We start from the raw sequence: 24,243 nt of genomic DNA on the forward strand, positions 1-24,243 counted from the left end.
GGTTGTCGATAGATAAGTGATCAATAACTCTCCGTGCGCTCTGCGCGCCTCCAGCGGTCTCGCTCTCTGATCCCGGCGCTCTGCTGGTGTCTGTGACGTCACAGCGCTCTTCCTGACAGAGCAGAACGCGTCTCCGCTGGAGGAGACTCCAGTCCGGAGCCCGGGGGGCTTTTCTTACAGATATAACATCTCCAAAAAAAAAAACCGGGCTGTGAAGAGAAGCGATTCATAAAAGTTGGAGAACGACAGCGACAGACAGGAATGAAATTCATTAAACAAAAAAAATAGTTTACTTTACAGACTAATGCGTTGTATAGCGTACTCCCGTAGAGCAGATGAGAAAGAGCACAAGTCCCTGTAATAAGCGCTTTTAAGCGTTTTACACGAATATCCACAGAATAGAAGCAAGGAGGATTAGACTCCTGATCCCGGAGGTAGAAGTGCATCTCCTGGTTTTATTTCCACTCAAGCACTCAGTTACTCAACCTATTTGATGATTTAATTATCTATATAACTGTTATCAGACTCTGTTCAACTGTATATTTATAAGACTCTCCGTGAGAGACGTGTGGGAGACGCTGTATCCCAGGGCTGGTGTGGAATCACACACAGACAGGTCTTCTGTGTGATCTGAGTCCCACTGCTCAGAGGTACAGACTGGTCAACTGGTCACTATTGTAGACACGACCATTGGTCTGCTGCTGCTGAGAATCATAATACACTGATCAGAGTATCAATACTGATGTTCATTACATAAGTAATAATAATTGCATATTGCTCAATTGTGAGTCAGAACATTTCTGACAGATGTTTGGAGGTTGAATTAATTAAGTAATAATAAGTACAAAATATTTACAATAATTACATAATCAGACTGCTGTTCAATTATTTGTCAAAACGTTTCTAAAATATGTTTGGAGGCTGAGTTACAGTAAAGACAATCAGTCAGGGCAGTAATACTGAAGGGCTGGAGGTCCAGGAAAGGGTTAATAGAAGCTTCTTGCTTCTGACCTGGAACAGAGCCCACAGCTGCCAGATCAGTGACCCCTGAGCCCAGTTCACAGAGAGGAGAACCAGGAGCTCTGCCCTGTCTCTAAGAGGCTGTGAGGAAGGAGAAAAGGGGTATATGTGACCTGAGTCCAGGCTGTTCTGTCTGATATTATTCATGTAGCAGCACTGATTGTCTGAATATCCTCTGGTTCTGTGTGTTCAGAATAAAGAGAAGGATGGAGATGAGCTTCTGTTTCTTCTGGAAAGAGGAGTTTGGGTAATGTACTGAGGGACCCAGAGCTCTGTGTGTGAGTCTGAGCTGTGAAGCTGACTGAGAAGAGTTTTTTTTTATTCTGCTTCTGATATTTTTTTTTCCTTTGCCAAGTGATGTTACATCCCCTTCAGATACTCTGCACAGATTGTCAGAGTGAGAGAAGAGGAGAGAGAGATGGAGAGATAAGAGCACACACAGCAAGAGAGACAGGAAGGTGGAGAGAGAAGAGAAGGAGCAGGAAGACAGTGCAGGTGTTCAACCACACTGTGACCACAGGAGACAGGAGGCTTTCCTCAGCTGCTGAGGAGCTCAGTGCTCATGGCCACTCAGGCTCAGAGGATCTGGCAGCAGTCAGGTCTGAGAGCTTCTCCTTATACTGACACTGGAGCTCTGAGAGTCACCTTCCTTTTTGACAGGAACAGACCCTCCTGTTCAGCCCTGAGAGACACTATGATTATTATGTTTCTTTATTAGCCCTATACAATTTCTTGCATTAGGAATTAGTCTTTTCGCATACCCCAGCTTTTCTCCATGGAGACACAGACACACAGACAGGGAGAGAAGCTTGGGGTCAGAGCGCAGGGTCTACCATTGTACGGCGCCCCTGGAGCAGCTAGGGTTAAGGGCCTTGCTCAGGGGACAACGGAGTAGGATTCCTCTGCCGGCCGCGGGATTTGAACCGGCAACCTTCCAGTCACAGGCGCAGATCCTTAGCCACAGAGAGAGAGCTGTGTAGGGAGAGGACCTGCCACCCTGTTCAGCACTGGAGCTGTGAACACATGACTCCTTTTGTGTCTCCCTATACAGCACTAGATCTCTTAACAGTGGGCTCTCCTGTCTCTGTACAGCCTCATCACACTCACACCCACAGCCTCACAGTAGAGCCTGGCTTCTTGGAAGAGCGCAAAGTTCAGACTCACTGCAGAGTCTGACCTGAGGCTCCAGTAAAGCTCTGCCTTATATCACTGCTGATGGGCTGTATTAAGAAGGACTGTTTATTTTTAATTCATCATATTGTTGCTTTTTCAAATTTGAAACTGACTCCTGCTCTGCTGCTCCTAATGCTGCAGTTATTACGGTGAAGTTGTAACACAGGAGCTCTGCTATATTGAACAGGAGATTTTTTTTTAATACAGCATAACTACTAATACCTTTAATAATAATAAGGAGGAGGAGGTGAGCTGTGTCCTCACTCTGTTCAGCCTGGGGGTGTATCAGCTCCACTGTATTTTTAGATAGTCTCAGTCTCACAGTCAGCTCCACACAGAGAGACACTGGGGCCACAGCTGGAGGGGCTGGAACATCTGTGTGGACTGGAGCTGCACAGGGACAGAGTCAGGGTCTGAGGGACTCTACTGGAAGAGCTGCTGTCCAAGGCTCTGTACAGAGGGGACAGTCACTGCTGGGCTTTTCAGATCTCTGCTCACAGCCACAGGACGGGCAGTTCGTATAGCTTGTCTCTGTATTCCTGTGCTAACTGAGTGACCTTTTTACCACCTTGAGGACTGCTGTCTGGAGATACAACAACCTCTTTGTGACTCACAGCTGGACACCAGTCACTGGACACTGCCTGATGCAGACAGGAAGACATACAGGACTGTATTCAGGACACCAGTCACTGGACACTGCCTGACACTCGCATGCAAATTTTATTTAGCTTTTGTATTGAACATAATTGAATAACTTGATAATTATTTAAAGTTGCGTAACTTGTCTAAATCAGAGAAAAGTGCAAATTATTTTTATCTGATCCTTTCCTGTCCCTGCAGCACCTGCAGCCCTGCTGTTTGTATCGGTATCTGTGTTTCCTCCTATGAGACACAGGGCTGCTCCTGTCTCTCCTCTCCTCCGCGCTGCTGGGAGTGTCTTCAGGGAGAGGAAACAGTGATGTGTCTCTGATATATATGGAGAAGACTGAAAGGACCCTGTCTGATTGGCGTCCCGCCTGTGTGAGAGGTTCCTGCTATCAGTCTGAAAAGGCAGTGCTGTGTGTGATTGGCGGGGTGGGGGGCTGTGTTGTTACTGGGGGTCTGGGGTGCGGAGCAGCAGCTCAGTTGTCCTGTGGGCTCAGGGGTGAAGACAGGGGTCTCAGCTGCGCTCTGTCCTGATGACAATGGAGAGCTGCCTGTCCATCTTCTCTCTCGCTGTCCTGGTGCTGCACAGCTCAGCCAGTAAGTGTCCAGTCTTCTCCTGTCCAGACAGACAGACAACAACAGGAATTAAATTAATTAGATTTTTTATGTAAATAGAGCAATAAGTGGGTTGAACAATTTTTGAATTTTTATTTAACATTCAGCTTTGTGGGTATTCATCAAAAATATTATAACCGTATTTTATCTTGTTCTGTAAGTAAGGAAATATAATTAGCTGTGTCTAAATATAATTAGTTGCTTTTAATTTTTATTGGATTTTTTAAAAATATTCTTAAGATTTCTAAACATTATATAATAATAATGTTATAGATGGATAGAGCAGAAGCTGGCCATTATCACCCTCTATTGATAATTTGTGAAAACATGGAGTATATAAAATCTTTAAAAAGTTATTTAACTTACTCGTTACTGTAATAATCAACTTTATATATAAGTGACAATTTGAGTGATATGCTGTGACATGTGAAAAAGTCTTAATTTACTCGAAAACAAAAAAAGTGTGAGCAATAAAAAATGTTTCTAGAATAAAATCATATTATACAGGATGATTCAGAAATACTCTGGGTTGTTTATTGTTTTATTGTGTTCAATTCTGACTCCTCTGTATTGTCTTATTACAGACTGGTGCATTAATAGAGATACACGTGTTTTTAAATAGTGAATTATTATTGAGACTGATATTAAATTATTACAGACTGATGTATTAATAGATATACAGTAAATATGTTATTACCACCTAAAGTGTTTATGCTAGAGAATTAAGACTGGAGTTTTAATGCTGCCATTATATCTTTGGTGTATTCAGACAGTCCAGGTTTCTATCGTTAAGCTGTGTGATATTCAGTTGCTGTGAAAACAAGTAGTTCCTCTAGGTGTTATAAGAATATGTGTTCCAATATGATAGGAAGTTATGAGTGTGAATTCTTCATTTTAAAGACATACAATTACATTTTGAAAATGTAAAACTTTTCAGTCATAGGACCATTAGCTCTTGTATTTTTATATTTATGTGAAAATAAAATTTGTATAACCTGTAAGACCAGGTTTGCTTGTTTTCACATTGAAAAGCACAGGCTGATAAAAGTTACATTCATTATTATTTTAAGCTATAAAATGAAAAATATTAACAAAATTGTGGAAATTCTTAGTATTGTAGGTGTATTATTATTAACTGGGGTCTCATCAGAAACTGAGGTGTAACATTAATACAATAACAACTACAAGACATTGTGGCATTATAGGAAGAATTAAAAAATGGTAGTTGTGTTTTGTGTTTATACAGGATTTGTCTATTATTTAACAGCTAAATAATTTAATTTGTGTTTTTAGGTTAGTTATCTAATGACAGGTTTTTTTTTTGTAAATTGTGAAGTTTTAATAAGAATGCTTTATTGTTTTTGACTACATTCGGAATCTGAAATTATTATCAAATGCAATTATATAAGTATAAGTAATACAAATTAAATATTTAATTACATGTTATCATACAAATCTAATATTTAAAAATTAATTAGTAATCACAGGACTCAAGTTTAGATTTTTGAGCAGTTGCTCAGGACAACATCACAATAAATGTAACTGTGCCTATATGTTAAACCTGTTCAATTCAATTCAATTCAATTCAACTGTATTGTCATTAAACTTACATAGGTGCATAGTATAATTAAAAGTGTTTCTCATTAGTCACTCAGGTGCATTATATAAATAGGACAGAAGATAAGACAATAGACAGTAACACAATAGCAAAAACAGTAACATGTAATAACATAACATAAATAACATGTAATCAAGTAATCAAAACTGTGCAAAATTCCGCAAACAGAGAAAATATGACAGGACAAAAACAGTGCAAGGTAATTCTTGGAAAAGTGCAAAAATAGTATGGTTAAAAATAGTATGGTTAATTAATAAATATTAAATATTATTACGACCGGTACAGTTTTACTGGGCTGTCTGGTATTTTTAAAAAATGTCTGATGATCATGTGTTAAGTTTAGATGTTGGCAGGTAAAGGCTAGAAAATCTTTGTCAACAATTCACATACAGACAATGGGAATATACACCTCACACACATTTCAGTACAACATGTGAAGTACCTGTCAGCCTCTGACCACTGTTGTGACCACTGGTCCCACTAACACAGAAACACTGGTCCCAGGACTTGGAAGCCACAGAGTTAGTACAGCCAATGTCCAGTATAGTGACCACAGTCTCCTGGAACCCAGGACCAGCCATCTGAAGTTCTACAGTCATTACAGCCACTGCCCGCCGTAGTGACCACAGCATGCAGAAGTGCTTTTCTGTTTAATTTAAAACTCAGCTTTATGGATATTCCTTAAAATTATAATTGATTTTATTCTGGTGCTATAAATAAGGAAAAATAATAAACAATTTGCAGTATTAACAAGGATTTCACCTCTACAATTAATCATAATATTAATTCAGCTTATATGTTTTTTAAATGATTTTCTATTAATGCTGTATTAATAGTTTTATATGCAGTTATACACTATTACACACAACACAGACTAAGGATAATGTTTTTTAAGTACTAACATATAATTATTATAACTATTAATATTGTAGATATTTAGCAACCTTATCACAAATGTTGTACAACTTGACAATCCCTTATCTATTACCACAATAATAAAATACAAAATTTTGGTTGTAATTTGGGTCATGTGCTAGGACTTGTGGAAATTTTCCCATTTGCAAAGAAAATGGAATATAAATGTTTTAACAATAATACAATGTCTTCAAAATATTTACCAGGGGTTGTTTATTTCATTGTGCTCAATTCTGCCCTCTCTAACAGGTATAATAACACACTAGTGTATTAACAGAGATCAGTGTGTTTTTAAACACTGTTGTATTGATCGGACTGATATTTTATTATACACACTGATTAATTAATATGTTTTATTAAAGTAATTAACTGATGTGTTATTAAACACTGGAGTATTTTTAGACTAATATTTTAACTGAGATAAGTGTGTTATTAAATACTAGAGTATTATTGAGACTCCAGTATTATTACTATTGACACATTTTGTATTTACTGTATTATTAAAGTAACATTAATAATAATAACATTATAACATTATGGAAATGTTATTAAATATAGAGTATTTTGAGAGAAGGTGACAATTTTAGTGCAAAGAACTATTACAGACAGGTGATCAGAGATAAAAGTATATTTAAGGCACGTTTCCGATTAACAAATAATATTAGTAACTCGGGCCCTATTGCAGGTGAATGTGCTAATACAAATAGGAGTACTGAAGGTAAATGTATTAAAATATTTTTGATCCATGGTTATTTTTGAGAATGATTACAGTAGTTTTAGATACTATGGTAATTATATTACAGAAGGATCTAACATTGTAACATGATTGAGGACAAGACATATAGTTGTGTTTATTTGTTATAACAGTCACATTCAGGTGGTAGGTATTTGTATTGCAGTGTGTTGTAGTTTTCTGACCTGAATCCATACTGGGTGCTTTTAGACAACAGTGTCCAGTTTCAGTAACAACACAGGAGTCCTGAGGTAAATCTTGTAGTTTTTTCAACCTTAAACAAAAGTTTGGGATCTGTTCAGACTGGAGTCTATTATGTTGGAAGAAATGCATATTTGACCCGGAAGTCCTTCATTTTGAAAAGATAAAGGTTTAATTCTTGTTCCATGTTTATTCTGCATTTGTCTGATACTTCACAGCTAAATTAATTGTTGTTTGTAAGTCTTAGATAACTAATGATAGGGATCATTTTTCTTACATCATGGAATTTTAAAAAAGAATGATTAATAAAAATAACCTGTGCACTGTGCTTTTAGAATATATTATTAAATGCAACTATAATTCAATCTGTGAATTATGGATTAAGATCTTGAAAGGTAAAAGCTAAAACACATTGTTCACATATATATATCATGTTATCATAGTAAAAATCATATATGAATAAAAAGTAGTATTACAATGAATTGTAGTATATGATAGAAAAAAAATATTTCACACTCCAAACTGAAGGTGATTGAAAATGTAATCAAAAAGAACAAATCTAGTTACTGTAAATGTGCCCTGGACAGTAAGTATACACACTTCACGTACAGTCTGGGCTGGGACTGACTTGCGTCAGCAGCAACATTCCCTCGAGCACTCACCCTGTCATTCAGACTGGGTCAGGACGTCTTTCAATTAAACCTTCAGTCTTTCATTCAGGCTCCCAGTCACACTAATCACCTCTTTATTTGAAACTGTTCAGAACACCGAATCTCCATCATTAGAGCTAAACCTTGTGAAACTAGCGATCGCATTCCTCTCATAGTCAAGTTTATCACTCGGTTATTTTAATTTCTCACTACTCCTGCTCTTCGATCCTGAAATATTTTCTCTGTTTTAATTTTTTCCCTTTTCTGTGCCGACTCTCTAGCCTCTCTTTTCTTTATTTCAGCTGGGAGATGGGCGTCCCTCTTTATGTTTTCTTTCTGCTCACCTTTTTAATTCAGCCCAACCTATTATAAGCAGCCTGCATTTGATCTGTTACTCCCTGATCAATAAATCTCTGAAAGTCCTGCACCTGGGTTTCAATTATATCTCCTGCTGCAGAACTGCTTTTCCATCTTTCTGCAGCATTACACTTCACATATTTCAGCACAACTTGTGAAGCACCCATCTATGAAAAATATTTTTATTGATTCTGTTTTGGATTTTATAACTTATTTTCAAAGTAGAATGTTGAAGAGACTCATCAGTGTTTAAATCTCTTACCTGATACAGACATGTGGTCAGTGTGCACTGTGGGGCCTGAGACCCAGATACACCAGATACACCAAGCCTGGTTTCAGTGATTCAGCCTTCTGACACCACAGCCACTGTCCATTGTACTGACCACAGCTTCCAGAAACCCAGAACACCATCATTACAGTCACTGTCCACTATACTGACCACAGCTTCCAGAAACACAGGAACACAGTCATTACACCCACTGTCCACTGTACTGACCACAGCTTCCAGAAACCCAGGAAAACATTTATTATAGCTACTGTCCACAGTGGAACAGCCCTCTGCAGTCACACAGTGATATGGACAGAGAGATATATAACAGGATCTGGACACAGGTGTGTGTAGGGAGAGGTAAGATGGCTGCTGGTGGACTTCCTGTCACTCCACTGTCTCTTGTTCCCCATGGGAGAGACTAGCAATCCCATCAAACAGGTAAAACAAAATAAAAATACCAGTTGTATTTCTAAAATGTCTTAATCTAAAAACATCCTGTAGACATGGTGATTGTTTCTCTCTCTCTGCAGGCAGTGCTGATGTGAGGCTGGTGAATGGTGCCAGTCCCTGTGAGGGCACAGTGGAGGTGTATCATGGTGAAGAGTGGGGGACAGTAACCCAGTTTGGTTGGGATCTCAATGATGCTACAGTGGTGTGCAGACAGCTGGGCTGTGGATCTGCTGTTTCAGCACCAGGAAGAGCTCACTTCGGACCAGGGTCTGGATCAGTCCTGCTGGGTTGGGTTTCCTGCAGGGGGTCAGAGGCTGCGCTGAGGGACTGTGGAAAACATGGAGTGAAACATAATGGCTACTCTCATGCCTATGATGCTGGAGTGAGGTGTTCAGGTAAGAGACAGAGACTCTCTCCAGTCTCCAGCTTGAGGACAATGAAAACTCCTCCACTGATCTAGAGTCCATCATCATGATCAATTAAATTAAAATTAAATTAATTAAAATCTAGTATTGATAATATGATGATAATAATAATTCAAAGCAATATACGTTATAAACATAATATATTTAATTTGATTGGTGTGTCTTGTTTCTGTGTTTCCTCTGTTTATGCAGTCTCACTGAGCCTGTAGCTCATCCTCTGTCTCCAGGCACTTCAGTGTTGTTCAGTTTAAACAGGCAGGCTGTGCTCAGTGAGTCTGTATCTACTTCACTTTGTCTTTACTGTTTTAGCACTGGTGAAGTGACAATCTGCTGTGGTTCCACTGTGCTGTTGGGTGAAATGCCTTTTCATTTTCAGGTGTTTTAATGGTATTTTGGTGTCAGTGTCAGTGGATCTGGTCAGTTTCAGGTGTGTTTAAATGGTATGTTGGTGTCAGTGTCAGTGGATCTGGTCAGTTTCAGGTGTGTTTAAATGGTATGTTGGTGACAGTGTCAGTGGATCTGGTCAGTTTCAGGTGTATTTAAATGGTATGTTGGTGTCAGTGTCAGTGGATCTGGTCAGTTTCAGGTGTGTTTTAATGGTATGTCGGTGTCAGTGTCAGTGGATCTGGTCAGTCTCAGGTGTGTTTAAATGGTATGTCGGTCTCAGTGTCAGTGGATCTGGTCAGTCTCAGGTGTGTTTAAATGGTATGTTGGTGTCAGTGTCAGTGGATCTGGTCAGTTTCAGGTGTGTTTTAATGGTATGTTGGTGTCAGTGTCAGTGGATCTGGTCAGTTTCAGGTGTGTTTAAATGGTGTGTTGGTGTCGGTGTCAGTGGATCTGGTCAGTCTCAGGTGTGTTTTAATGGTACATTGGTGTCAGTGTCAGTGGATATGGTCAGTCTCAGGTGTGTTTTAATGGTATGTTGGTGTCAGTGTCAGTGGATCTGGTCAGTCTCAGGTGTGTTTTAATGGTATGTTGGTGTCAGTGTCAGTGGATCTGGTCAGTCTCAGGTGTGTTTTAATGGTATGTTGGTGTCAGTGTCAGTGGATCTGGTCAGTCTCAGGTGTGTTTTAATGGTATGTTGGTGTCAGTGTCAGTGGATCTGGTCAGTCTCAGGTGTGTTTTAATGGTATGTTGGTGTCAGTGTCAGTGGATCTGGTCAGTTTCAGGTGTATTTAAATGGTATGTTGGTGTCAGTGTCAGTGGATCTGGTCAGTTTCAGGTGTGTTTTAATGGTATGTTGGTGTCAGTGTCAGTGGATCTGGTCAGTCTCAGGTGTGTTTAAATGGTATTTTGGTGTCAGTGTCAGTGGATCTGGTCAGTCTCAGGTGTGTTTAAATGGTATGTTGGTGTCAGTGTCAGTGGATCTGGACAGTCTCAGGTGTGTTTTAATGGTATGTTGGTGTCAGTGTCAGTGGATCTGGTCAGTCTCAGGTGTGTTTTAATGGTATGTTGGTGTCAGTGTCAGTGGATCTGGACAGTCTCAGGTGTCTTTTAATGGTCTTGTGGGGCTCAGTGCTGTAGTGGAGTTCAGCTGCACTACCAGCTGTCCAAAAGGCTGATCCTTAGTGGTGGAGTGACTGTCGGTCTGATTCTGATGAGCCCAGAATTTAAGAATTCAAGAAACCAATGCAGCTTTGGATATAAATAGAGAAGAAACAGTTCTGTTGGCTCATTTATGTAAATTAATGATTTCAGGTTTGATATTTCAGACTAGACCTCTAACATCTAAACTGCTCTGCCATATTTTGACTTCTTTACGGCACTGGTGGTCATGTATTTTCTTGTGATGCACTGTAGCCTGTTACGATCCCTGCCTCCCGGCAACGGAGGAGGCAGAAGAAGGCGTAGCCTTACTTCATCAGTCTACCTATCAGTTTACTTATTCACCACCACACTCCCGTCTCATCCTGTACTTAAACACCTGTCTGTTCCTACCTCCTGGCTCAGTATTGGTTTTCCTTTTGAGCTTCCTAGTTGCGCTACTCCTTCTTCTGCTTTGTGTCTTTCTTGGTTTTCGGATTACGCTTTTTCCCCCTTTGACAGCGGTTTTTCGGATCACGGCTTGGCTTCGGTACTCACTCTCTGTTTTGAATCTTTGGCTTCCCCTGGACTCCCGGATTGCTCTATTGTCTACGGTTTCGGATCACGGTTTGGCTTCGCTAACTCGTTCCCTGTTTGGATCTCTGGCTTCCCCTGGACTCTCGGCTCGTTTCTTCGACTACGGCTTTCTTCGGATCACGGCTAGGCTTTATCAGCTCCTCCAAGTGGGCTCATTCACTGGTTTCGGTTTCTCTTACCGAATCCCTAACATAGCCAGGAGCTGACTGCTAGACCCAGCTGTGTGTACGTGGAGCTGAACTCCATGAGAGTGTGTCATTCTCTGAGATCTGCATTCATGTGGAGAAGCACAACCCTGGATGTGTCCAGAGCGTCTGTCAGTGCCCAGGTCAGACAGTCCTGCTCCAGCAGTGCCAGGCTGTGACAGTCCTGGTCTTGTCCAGAGTGTGTGTCAGTGTCCAGGTCAGACAGTCCTGCTCCAGCAGTGCCAGACTGTGACAGTCCTGGTCTTGTCCAGAGTGTGTGTCAGTGCCCAGGTCTGACTGTCCTGTTCCAGCAGTGCCAGGCTGTGACAGTCCTGGTCTTGTCCAGAGTGTCTGTCAGTGCCCAGGTCAGACAGTCCTGCTCCAGCAGTGCCAGGCTGTGACAGTCCTGGTCTTGTCCAGAGTGTCTGTCTTTGTAGAAGTAAAGGCAATTTATTTCAAGTTCCAGATCAGACAGATGTCCCAGCAATGCCAGTCTGTGACAACTCACAGTGCCTGTCTGTGGTCTTATCCAGAGTGTGTGCCAGTGCCCAGGTCAGACAGTCCTGCCCCAGTAGTGCCAGGTTGTGACAGTCCTGTTCACAGTTTTTGTCAGGGGGCAGGTCAGGCAGACCAGCTGCAACAGTAGCTGGACTGGGTGTGATAGGCTTGGTTTTCTATAACCTCTGCACCACTTTGGACGTGACATCTAAAACAACTTTATTTTTTATGTAAGTGTTCATTTCTGCTTTATATTGAAGGACATTGTTTAGTTCCCAGGTTTTCTCCAGGTTTATCAGGAAGCTTTGGGGTAGAATGTGTTCTTCATCTTGGTCTCAGATATCTGCAGGTCAATTACTTGTGTTTCACAACCAAATTCCCACTTTGAAGCCCAGAGTTCTAGGATGTCAGCTCCTATGACACAGTGGGGTGTCCAGAGGGTCTGGTCATTTTACTTTTTTTTCATTGATCTCTCAGTGTTTTTATGACAGTGACTTGATCTGCAGTGAATGCGTGCTTGATAATTTACAGATTAATTTTTGGCTGAGCAATTTCCCAAAATTCCAAAACAGTGTATAGTTTTAGTATTCTTTAGAATTCCTCACAATTTTGTTAAAATAATGAATACTCACTCTCTATTCCTGCTCTCTCTTCCTATCTTTTCTTATATTCAAGCATATCGAGTGGTCAGGGACAGTGATCTCTGTTATTGTTCTGATATTCCAGCTCATTGAGGGGTCAGGCTGGTCAGTGACAGTGATCTCTGTTATTGTTCTGAAATTCCAGCTCATCGAGGGGTCAGAGTGGTTGGAGGCAGTGATCTCTGCTCTGGGAGATTGGAAGTGCAGCACGGAGAGACCTGGGGCTCAGTGTGTGACTCTGACTTTGACTGGCAGGATGCAGAAGTTGTCTGTCGAGAGCTGGACTGTGGGGTTCCCTCACAGGTGCTGAAGGGGGCTCATTTCGGGAAGGGGGAGGGACAGGTCTGGACAGAGGAGTTTCAGTGCCAGGGAAGTGAATCGCACCTGTTCTTCTGTCCAAAGTCCTCCACAAAGACACAGAGCTGCACCCATGAGAACGATGTGGGACTGGAGTGTTTTGGTAAGAGGGGGATAATTAATTTCATTTTGTTTTTAATGGAGCTCAAAACTGAAGCTTAGAAGAGAAACAAATAAGTGTTGCTATAGCTCTGATTCAATACTGGGGATTGGTGTTTAACCATGAAAACTCAATACGATGATCTTCTGATCAACAGTAACTTAATTAAACCATAAATTACCAGCCTTGCTGATGAAGAAAGTATTTCAGATTGAATTGGATTGAACAGTAACACGTTAGTGAGATACTTATATGACAGTAATTTAAAGCTCAGTATTGTAAGGATACTTGAAGGGTTATTGCTGGTTGTTGTGTTGTGACACTTTGTCTCTGCTCTCTCCCCTGTCCTGTGTGCAGGATACACAGGGTTCAGGCTGGTGAATGGCTCTGACTCCTGCTCTGGCCGAGTGGAGTTACAGTGGCTCTTCAGGGACTGGGGGACAGTGTGTGACCTGTACTGGGACCTGAGAGACGCCAGTGTTCTCTGCCAGCAGCTGGGCTGCTGGGAGGCTGTAGCAGCTCCAGGACAGGCCAGGTTTGGACAGGGCAGTGGACCAGTAAGGGCTGATGTGTTTGAGTGCCGGGGCAATGAGAGCCGTCTCTCACACTGCGCTGTCTCTTCATGGGGGAGAGCAGTGTGCTCTCATGGACAGGACGCAGGAGTCATCTGCTCTGGTGAGAATTATGTTTAAAAATCATGTGCTTACACACAGCAGCACACTGTCTTCATGATTTACTGAATACCTGCTCTGTTACACGCTGCCAGTAAAAATATATTCCTTAAAGCATGTGAGCGTATTTGAATCATATCATATATAACTCAAATATTTACTAAAGGGGTAATCATTTTCATTGTCATTTTTTTTCAGATGATTAGGTACAACAATTCACTGTGGACAAAAATCTGTTTTACATTTATATTGAGATCACTGTCCTAAAAATGAAATAAAGTATTGGATCTCAGTATCCCGTAATTAACACCTGAACTGTTTAATTAGTTTAATTAATGGAGCCCTATTTAACAGGAGGCTGAAAAAAAAGTGAGTCTCAGAAAGTCAATAATTACAGATGTTATGTACAGTTGAGCCCCACACACAGCTGACCCTGCACTGGTGAAACATCACTCCTGTGGACAGAAATGAGCTCCTTTCTTCTGTTTCACAGACTCAAATATGACCAGAGATTCACCTGGAGCAGGTAAAGAGAGATTGAAGACTGTCTTAATCACATCAGTGCTGTTTTAATTCTAGTTTCATTTCTGGTGCTAAACTGCACCTCTCACACACGGTTCACAGTCTGTTTTCTCTCTCTCTGTTTGTTTCACAGGTTTCCCTTCTTCAGCTGTTCCCTTTTCCAAAACACCAGGTATGAATTAGCCCCTGTTCTGTATCTCCAGGGCTCTCAGTGTGTGTTGATGTCTCTGTTGCTCAGTGGAATCCCAGATCAGTCAGTGAGGCAACAGCTGTGTGTGTGCAGTTTTTTCTGTGTGTCACAAACACACTAGGGTCTTTGGGATCTACAGCAAACGCATCTATCTGAATACTGCAATTTGTCACCGGTGGAGCTATTGTCTCTGTGCCCAGCAGTGGGTCAGAAAAGTAACTTATCTGGTATACTGCTTATGAACAATCTGTTACAATAAGTATATATTAAATTAATCAAAAGTCAAGAAACATTGTACTTGAACTGTATCTGCTGTGCCTAGTGGGCCGAGATAATCTTCAACTTGTAACAGCAGGTCATGGTGATCTCTTAGTACTGCACTGACCTCTGACCCCTAACCTCTAATTCTCTGCTCCTAGATCAGCTGTCCCTCAGGCTGGTTGGTGCATGAGGTGACTGTGCTGGGAGGCTGGAGGTTTATCACAAGGGCTCCTGGGGGACAGTCTGCGATGACTCCTGGGACCTGGCAGACTCTCAGGTGGTGTGCAGGCAGCTCCAGTGTGGGACGGTCCTCAGTGCCCCAGTGCCGGCCTCCTTCAGCCAGGGAACTGGACCCATCTGGCTGGACGAGGTGGGCTGTCTGGGGAATGAGTCGTCCCTGGGGGAGTGTCCCTCAGCATGGTGGGGACAGCATGACTGTGGACACAAGGAGGATGTGAGAATCCTGTGTTCAGGTAGGGGAGATCATTAAAATTACAATGATTCATATTCTTTAATCCCACATTGTGGATAAGGCTTTCATTTAGAGTGCCTAGATGTGTTTGACTTGTGAGGATGTGAGAATATTGTGTTCAGTAAATTAACTAAATAAAATAATCCACATACTGGAATTCCACATTGTGGATATGGTTTGCATCTGGAGTGCTTAAATACATCTTGTTGAGGAAAAGACTGAGCTGGATGCAGAATTAATTTTAAAATAAATATTTATATTGATAAGTTCAGGTGGGTAGCTGCGTCAGCATGCGTAGACTGCAAAGGAACAAGTAATAGGTTTATTCCATGCTGAAAAAGAAGAGAGAAAACACAACGTTTCAGCCGTGGAGCCTTCTTCAGGTGTTTATATTGATGATACAGCTGGAAATGCACATATTCACATCCCAGCGAAAATAAATAAAGAGAAACTCTGGCACTCAAGATAAATTCCCCTCCACTAGTGAATGGAGATATTTATCTCAGTCCTCCAGTAAACTCTAGGGTCCAAACTTTAAACTTCTCACATCAATAAGACCTGTTGTCTGTTTGGGTGTATTTTTCTTGGCCATTATATTTCATTATTTTCTGCCTCAAATGTTTCATTTTGATTCGTTCCAAGAATCTTCCTGTCAGATCCTGATGAACCACTTGGTGTAAATGTCACCCTGAGCCACGTTTTCTCCACTCACAGCGCTGCACCGCTCACCTTGAACCACGCGTTCTACTTTCATGTCTCAATCTCTTAGTTGTGCTGCTGCTGAATAGCCAAGCTGATCAGAATGACGTTTTGGATCAGAACCTGATCATGTAATGGGATTTTAAAGCTCTGTGTGATGCACTGTCCAGATTCTGAATGAACAGAACCACACAGTCACCTTCATGTCAACTGTGTTATTGTACAGCTGTCCTTGTTTCATTACGTGAGTCAGTTATAACTGGATTAGTACAGGAAATGAGACTGATTGCTGTTCACATTGTTTGTTGTTTTTTTTTCTTATCAGTTCAGAATGAAACATTGGGCTGTCTTGTCAAGGTTTGTTGCCTTTGACTTTCCCTGCTGTCTTGACAGATCACACTCTCCTGAGACTGTCTGCAGGCTGTTCAGGACAGGCAGAGGTTTACTACAACGGCACCTGGGGCAGCATCTGTGCCAACAGCATGACAGACTCCACAGTTGCAGTGATCTGTAAACAGCTGGGCTGTGGAGACAAGGGCACCGTCAGAGAGACAAACTCCAGGCTGAGCCCTGATCCCAAATGGCTGGACTTTGTCTCATGTCGCAAACACGACTCCACCCTGTGGCAGTGTCCCTCCTCCCCCTGGGGTCAGAATGACTGCACAGATCGGGAAGTGGCTGAGATCACCTGCTCAGGTACAGAGGGAAGAGTAATGCTCTGTGAATTCTTGTTTTGCCATATTTAAAACAGACAAAAGCTTTAAACTGAATTCTTAGTAATTTATATCCAAACATGTATAAAATGAAATAATTATTATTAATCTTTGAAGGTCCTAGAAAAGAAGCTGACAGAAGCACTCCAGCCCCTCAGGAAGAGCAGCCTCAGCAGCACTGCCCAGGTGAGTTCAGTGTGTAAAACAGTCAGAGACACTGCAGCCCTGAGCTGAGGAACAGTAACCATACAGCTCTCTTATAGAGCCACTCAATACCTCACTAACCTCTACTACAGTCACTGAGCTGAAGACACTCAGTAACCTCACTGCTCTCTTCTACAGTCACAGATCTGATGACACTTGGTAAACTTTCTGTTGACTTTCAGTCCCACTGGCTCTGCGCCTGGCTGGAGGCACTAACTGCTCTGGGCGGGTGGAGTTGCAGTATGAGGGCTCCTGGGGGACAGTCTGTGACGACTCCTGGGACCTGCAGGATGCCCAGGTGGTCTGCAGACAGCTGGGCTGTGGGGATGCAGTGAGCGCAGAGATAGAGGCCTCATTCGGACCAGGGAGTGGCACCATCTGGCTGGACGAGGTGAACTGCACAGGCAGTGAACTTCACCTGTGGGACTGCTGTCACTCTGGACTGAATCAGAGCGACTGTCGACACAAGGAGGATGCAGGGGTTACCTGTACAGGTGAGGAGAGTCTTAGAACTGTAGATGAACAAGGTAGCAGATCAATGGAGAAGTTAGACTGATGTCACCCATACTCTATCACTGCTTAATATCTAGCTGAACCAACTAAGATCATCAGTCACAAGATTGGGATGTTTTAAAGCCATGTGTGTGTGAACAGCACTAGGCTTTAATTCTGAACAAGACACCATTCATCCAGCAATCCTAGATTTGACCTCAAGGAACAAATGTAAAGATTTTTTTTTTATTAAGACCACTCTGGATTCAACTTGCTTTAAAACCAAAGACAAAATAATGACAGTTCTCCTATCTCTTTTACAGGTTTGTCAGAGACAACAGCCAGTCCAGCAACAGCTACAGGTGAACAGAAATCTTCCTTGTCATTGATAACTCCTGTCTTTCTGTCTCTTCAGATTCCCAGTGTAGCTGTAGTGTCTCCTCTCCTCCTTGAGTGTGAAGATCAGTGTCTCTTCAGATTCCCAGTGTTGTTGCAGTGTCTCCTCTCCTCTCTTAGGGTGAAGATCAGTGTCTCTTAAGATTCCCAGTGTTGTTGTAGTGTCTCCTCTCCTCTCTCAGAGTGAAGATCAGTGTCTCTTCAGATTCCCAGTGTAGCTGTAGTGTCTCCTCTCCTCCTTGAGTGTGAAGATCAGTGTCTCTTCAGATTCCCAGTGTTGTTGTAGTGTCTCCTCTCCTCTCTCAGAGTGAAGATCAGTGTTTTCAGATTTCCAGTGTAGATCTTGTGCTAGTGTCCTCTCTTTCCTCACTGATTTAGTGACAGTCCTGCTGGGTTAGATTGGGAATCCTTAACTGTTCTTCATTGATCTTGGGTTCACCCTGAAGCCATGAGAGCCACATATCGGAACAGGAGGAGAACAGGACATGTGTCGAAGTGTATATGAGCCCAAGAGCACCTCTCCTGATCCCTGTTCATCCATTGTCTCCCCCTCTCTCAGGCAGAACCAGGACAACACCCCAGACACAGCCACTGGGAGGCCTGTCTGCCTCGCCCCTGGTCCTCCTGCTGCTGGGGGCTCTGCTCTTTGTGGTGCTGGCCTTGTTAGTGGGGCAGCTGATCCAGAACAGGAATCTGAGGAAAGGTAGGGAGGGAACTCTCCATCTACATAGTGACCTCTAGTGGTCAGTTCTGTCACTCACATGGAACTTATATTTACATAATTACCTTGAGGAATAATTCAATTCAATTCAATTCAACTTTATTGTCATTAAACTTACACAGGTGCATAGTATAATGAAAAGTGTTTCTCATTAGTCACTCAGGTGCAGTATATAAATAGGACAGAAGATGAGACAATAGACAGTTACAAAATAAGACAGTTACACAATAGCAATAATAGTAACATGTAATAACATAACATAAATAACATGTAATTAAGTAATCGAAAACTGTGCAAAATTCCGCAGAGAAAATTTAACAGGACAAAAACAGTGCAAGGTAATTCTTGGAACAGTGCAAAAAAATAGAGTGGTTAAAAGTAGTATGGTTAATTAATATTGAATATTATTATGCCTGTTTTTACAATTTTACTGGGCTATCGAGGGGACAGTACAATTTTGGCTTACATGTGTGTGTGGTGGTGTAGGAATACAGTTGTTGTGGGTACAGGAGGATGTTAGGAGAGATCATAATAAGGTGGAAGGGAGTGGGGGCGTCACCAACTTGACAGCTCTGGGGAAGAAGCTATTTTGGAGTCTAGTTGTGTGCGACTGGAGTGACCGGAACCTTCTGCCAGATGGTAGGGGAACAAACAAGTTATGACCGGGGTGAGTGGGTTCAGACATAATTTTGGTAGCTTTTTTCAGACTCCTGGTGTTGTATATTTCCTGGATGGATGGTAAGGCACTGCCGATGATGTGTTGGGCAGTTTTGACCACCCGCTGTAGTGCCTTACGGTCGGATGCGGTGCAGTTGCCGTACCAGACTGTGATGCAGGTGGTCAGTATGCTGGTGAGGATCAGTGGGTGTAGGTGTATTTTCTTCAGCCTTCTCAGGAAGTACAGCCGCTGTTGTACCTTCTTGATGAGACTGGAGGTGTTCAGTGTCCATGTAAGGTCCTTAGAGATGTGAATGCCTAGGAATTTGAAGTTATTCACCATCTCCACCGCAGACCCTTCTATGTAGATGGGGGAGTGAACTTTTCCTTTTCTTCTGAAGTCAACAATCAGCTCTTTGGTTTTGCTGATGTTGAGACATAGGTTGTTGGTTCGGCACCAGTCTGCAAGTTGTTTTATCTCCTCCCTGTAGGCAGTCTCATCATTGTCAGTGATCAGGCCCACGACTATGGTATCGTCGGCATACTTGATGATGGTGTTTGTGCTGAACTTAGCAGTACAGTCGTGGGTGAACAGGGAGTAAAGCAGTGGGTTGAGCACACAGCCTTGAGGGGCACCGGCTGTGCCCTGGTAGAGACCTGGTAGAGAAAACCATTTAAAGTTTAAAAAAGATTATCAACAATTACAGATGGAGATATCAGGAAATTTGCAAATCAAGAAGCATAACATTTATGTGCTGTAATGTCCAAAGAAGGTTTAGTAGTCAATGTTTGATCTTGTACTCCTCTCCCTGCATGTTAACCCTGAGTGTCTGTTTTCTCACACAGCCCTATCTAAGGGAGCACTCGCATCCTATCATGATGCTGTTTACGAGGAAATAGAGTACAAACTGGCCAGAGAGGGAACCTACAGCGCCCCCAGGAGAGGTGAGTGGAGAGAGTCTTCAGGAGTGATTAGTCTCCATCTTCTGAGGAAGATCTGAGGACTTAACACTTGTAGAAAATCTCACCATACTGGTTTTAAATCTGTAGAGTTTTCTTTCTCAACTGCTGTCAAAGTAAGTGAAGAAAAGCATCATAAAATCTGTGTTTCTGTTGACAACCTGGCTTCTCTCCCAGTAAGAGACAGTGCTGACTGACTGTAGGATTGTTTTTTCTCAACTGGTGTCAAAGTAACTGACACCACAGTTCACAGTTCCCGATCTGCCTTATACACACAAACTCTGAGATACTGTTCACACCCTGCCTTCTTCCACAGCCAGTGGAAGACAATGAGTCTGCTGTCTGACTGCAGGTAATATTGATCTGTCCTCCTGTTCACAGGGAGATTCCTCTCTGACGAGCTGCCCTCTGGATACGATGATGTGGAGGACAGTGAGGGAGACCCAGTACCAGGTGAGGGGAGGTGGAGTCAGGGGGCTCAGTGTGGGAGTGAGGAGGTCTTCAGTCCAGTACTCACTCTCACCTCAAACCAGGCTGATATTTAGAGAACTTATGTAGAAAATCCTGAATTATATAAATATAACCACACGTGTTTCTTCAGTGTTGCCTCACACTAGCCTTATCTCAGCAAAACTAGACCTGGTCAATACTGGGGTGGTAAACAGGGTGCTGCTCTAATTGGTTTTGATAGAAAAGGAGACTGTGGAACAGCATGCTGTAAAAACTGCCTTTCAGATCAGATAAATCAGCGACCCTAGAGTTTGGCTTAACTATACACCACAAAACATTTAAAATCACACTTTCCAATTACTTTGCAGCTCTATGGTCAAAGTAAGTCTGAGTCCTGAAGTGTAAATTCTCTGTCTCTCTGTGTGGTTCAGGAGACTCGATAACCTCTCTGAAAGAAGAGATCCCAGAGTACTATGATGATGCTGTAACTGTACCTCAGAGTCCAGATGCCTTGTCAGGTGGGTTATTTCAGTCCAATCACATGGGGAAACTCTGCACCAATCCCACAGAGTCTGAATCTCTCTACTCTGTCTTGGATCTCAGCCTCTGAATACAGAGTCTGTACTATTCTGTACCAGTTACAGGAATCTGACTCTCTCTCTGTGATCTCAGCCCTGCACACTCAGTCTGGGTCACTGCTGCCAGTGTCGGGCTCCTCTTCAGTATCTCATAGGGTTCACATCATCACCCTCTCTGTCCAAATACAGCCAAACTTTCTCTGCCCTGTTTTCCTTCAACATCTTATTTGAAAATCTAGGAATTGTTTTACATTTATTACAGTTGTGAATAGGACTGGAAATCAGGTTCCCCCTGATCTCCTGTACTTAGAGCCTGGAGTTTTAGATCCTGTGTGATGTTCAGTTAATCAGTGTGTTCTGATGAGCTCCAGCAGTCCTGTGCTCTAGATAACTCAGTGTGCTGATGTGTGACAGTGAAGCTGTGCTCTGTGTGCTTTAGGAAAGCTGATGTCCTCTGTGAAAGAAGAGGCCCCTGAGTACTATGATGATGCCATCACTGTGCCCCAGAGTCCAGACACTGTGTCAGGTGAGTTATTATAAATAAGACTAAGGAGTACCCCCTGTACCAGCCCACAGTAGCCTTTGTCATTAGAAATTAGTCTCAACCTAATTTCATATCTGCAAATAAACACTACCTAGAAGAGAAAAGGTCTCTGACAGGCCAGTCTGTGTCAGAATGACAGAGCCATTACTGACCTTCTCTTCTGTTCACAGGGAGACTCCTCTCTGATGAGACACCCTCTGGGTACAGTGATGTGTTCAGCAGTGAGGAAGACCCCACTTCAGGTAAAAGGGGCTACAGCCAGGGGGCTCAGTGTGGGTTAGGTAGTTCAGGGATGGGAAAGATAACCTCCAGTAATCCATCTCTGTTGCACTGTCATCCAAGACAGGGGGGAATCAGGCATTTTGCAGTAGCGGTAGCTTCACCCTATCATGTCCTCCAAGGATCAATAACAGCCAATAAAGACTGAGTGACCTGAATTGTACAAAGTTAGATCACAAAGATCACAGTGTCACTGAAACCCACCTACTGACACACCTAGCCAATCAGATTTAAATTGATTTAAATTGATCAGCAGCTGATTAATGATGAGTGAATGAGGTCTGGGCAGAACAAAGCTTTAGATTCCCCAAGACCAGGAATTCTGTTCTCTGACTGCAGAGAATTACTAGGCTCAGAAATTACTAGGTCTTTCTCACTGTGGTTTTAGAGCATTGATACTTCATAAGTATAAGTGAATTCTACACTGAATCATCAATTCTTCCAAAAAGATACAATTTAATTAAAAAAACCTAGTAAACGTTTTTGAGTACAATATTATTACATCTATTCTGTATACTATAACTGTTAGTCCACTAATAGCCATTGATATCAAAGCAGAGTACTTCTCAGATACAGTATGTTCTATTATGCTTATTGTTTGTTATGCAAATTATGATTATATCAATAAATTGTATATTGTCTGGTTAGAATACATGTGTGAGACTATAGATTATTATGTTTGATTAGTTTCTAAAAGTCTACAAGTACTCTCAAAATATACTGCTATAATTTCTTATTGTTACAGAAAATTAAAATCCCCATTCACTACACTATTGTGACTATGTAAGTGTTTTAAAAAATCTAGGTACACCTGGGTAATGTCATCAATTCCAATTCCAATTACAGTACATGACTAGTGGCTGCAAAGCAAGGAGATGTTTGCTGAGGTGTGAGATTCAGAGATCAAAGCAACCATAAAGTTCTGGGTAAATGATTGTCAATCAACTGTCCAGGACTGGTAGAAGGCGAGAGCTACTTCTTGCTTCTACTACTTGTCCAGATCAACTGGAAAGATCAGACTGGAGTTTAGTCTTTGACCCTCATAAAGAGAGCTTGCATTTCTGTTGTTTTTAGAAACTTTTATTTCTTTTTTAGAGAATCCCTTAGTTAAAGAGTGCCTCTCCTGGCTAGTGGGAGCATCTTTAGAACAGGGAGATAGGTTCCCATTCATTTTGTAACAATTGGGTTCACAAAGAGAGATTTTACTGTAGGTTGTAATGTCTTAGGTTTAGAAGGTTTGGTTTCTCTTTCTTTTATATAGGTGTTTCTGTAAAAGCTGAATACTTGGTAGCAGTTTGAGGATTTTCTGGGTGGTTAGGATGTAGGTGTCTAAAACACCTTGTTAGCAAATTTGTAATTGCGTGCTGTATATTTATGTTGTGTGTAATTTCGTGTGTGTAGTGTTGTTAATAACAAATATTTAACTAATTGTACTTTTTTCAATAAAGCTGTTCCAAAGAACAAATCTCTTATGTGCCTTTAACTATACCAAATGCTTGGGAATATTGTTGGCAAAATCTTTAAAAGTTGGGGGTTATGATTAATTTATTTTTTAATTTATCTACTCAGTCATTTTTGATATTCACAATTTTCATAATTCTAATATGTAACAATATTATTTCAATAACTGCCTCGTTTGACAAATCATGACAAGTCTGTCTCTCTGTCAGGTGTCCTCCAGCCTGGCCCTGGAGTGGACAGGGTCCTGCCCACACTGCCCTCTGAAGAAGGAGACCCTGCCCCTGATAGGACTGACTATGATGATGTTGGGGATGACTCTCAGGGAGAGGATGGGCGCTGTGAGACTGACAGAGCTGTCTGGGAGAACCTCCTCCAGCAGGTCTAGACACAGAAGAGCTTCACCAACAGAGTCACACAGTCTTACAACAGTTCTGAGCACTGAGACTGTCTGTGACCTGAGTCCACTTCACTCCACTGCTTCCACACTGACACTGTCTGTCACCTGAGAGCTCTGACCAGTGAGTCACTGTCCTCATTGACTTTGTCTACAGGACCTGCAGTTTGTGTTTTAAAACAGGGAGACTTTAAAGTTCCCTATTCCACTCAGTCTTTTTTCTTGTACAATATGTTTCTGAAATAAAACTATTAATTGATATAGAATTCTGAATGTAACATTTCTGATGTGCAGAAATGTATAGACATTTTCTTAACATTTCCTTTTTAAAAATAAACTTTTTAAAACCATTTTGTCATTCATTTGTAATTTCTTAATTTTGTACAATTAAAGACTTTTAATTAAATATATAAGAAACCTTTGGCCACTCACAATGATAAAATCAACCCCAGAAGGAGAGAATGCCTAAATGTTTGTGATCAATTCATAAGTATGATTTTATCCACACAAGGAGCAAAAGGCACTGTTGACAGAACCAGATACAACACTACCAAAGAGACAACCTGGCTGTTATTTACATTCCCTTCAAATCAAAAGGTTAAGA

At 41.8% G+C, this 24,243-nt stretch overlaps 1 protein-coding gene across 1 annotated transcript in view; it reads left to right on the forward strand.

Annotated features, from left to right (window-relative positions):
* The first annotated feature begins 3,377 nt into the window (after window positions 1-3,377).
* The window catches only part of LOC138242549 (antigen WC1.1-like), a 621,195-nt gene continuing 600,329 nt past the window's right edge, over window positions 3,378-24,243 (forward strand). Inside the window, exons 1-8 of the mRNA XM_069198084.1 lie at window positions 3,378-3,435; window positions 8,729-8,811; window positions 12,822-12,978; window positions 13,333-13,532; window positions 14,302-14,340; window positions 14,897-15,092; window positions 16,184-16,486; window positions 16,890-17,201. Of these exons, the coding sequence (XP_069054185.1) occupies window positions 3,378-3,435; window positions 8,729-8,811; window positions 12,822-12,978; window positions 13,333-13,532; window positions 14,302-14,340; window positions 14,897-15,092; window positions 16,184-16,486; window positions 16,890-17,201 (1,348 nt within the window). The remainder of the gene's footprint in view (window positions 3,436-8,728; window positions 8,812-12,821; window positions 12,979-13,332; window positions 13,533-14,301; window positions 14,341-14,896; window positions 15,093-16,183; window positions 16,487-16,889; window positions 17,202-24,243) is intronic.

This window comes from Lepisosteus oculatus, chromosome 14, assembly GCF_040954835.1.
Source record: "Lepisosteus oculatus isolate fLepOcu1 chromosome 14, fLepOcu1.hap2, whole genome shotgun sequence".
Classification (NCBI taxonomy): domain Eukaryota; kingdom Metazoa; phylum Chordata; class Actinopteri; order Semionotiformes; family Lepisosteidae; genus Lepisosteus; species Lepisosteus oculatus.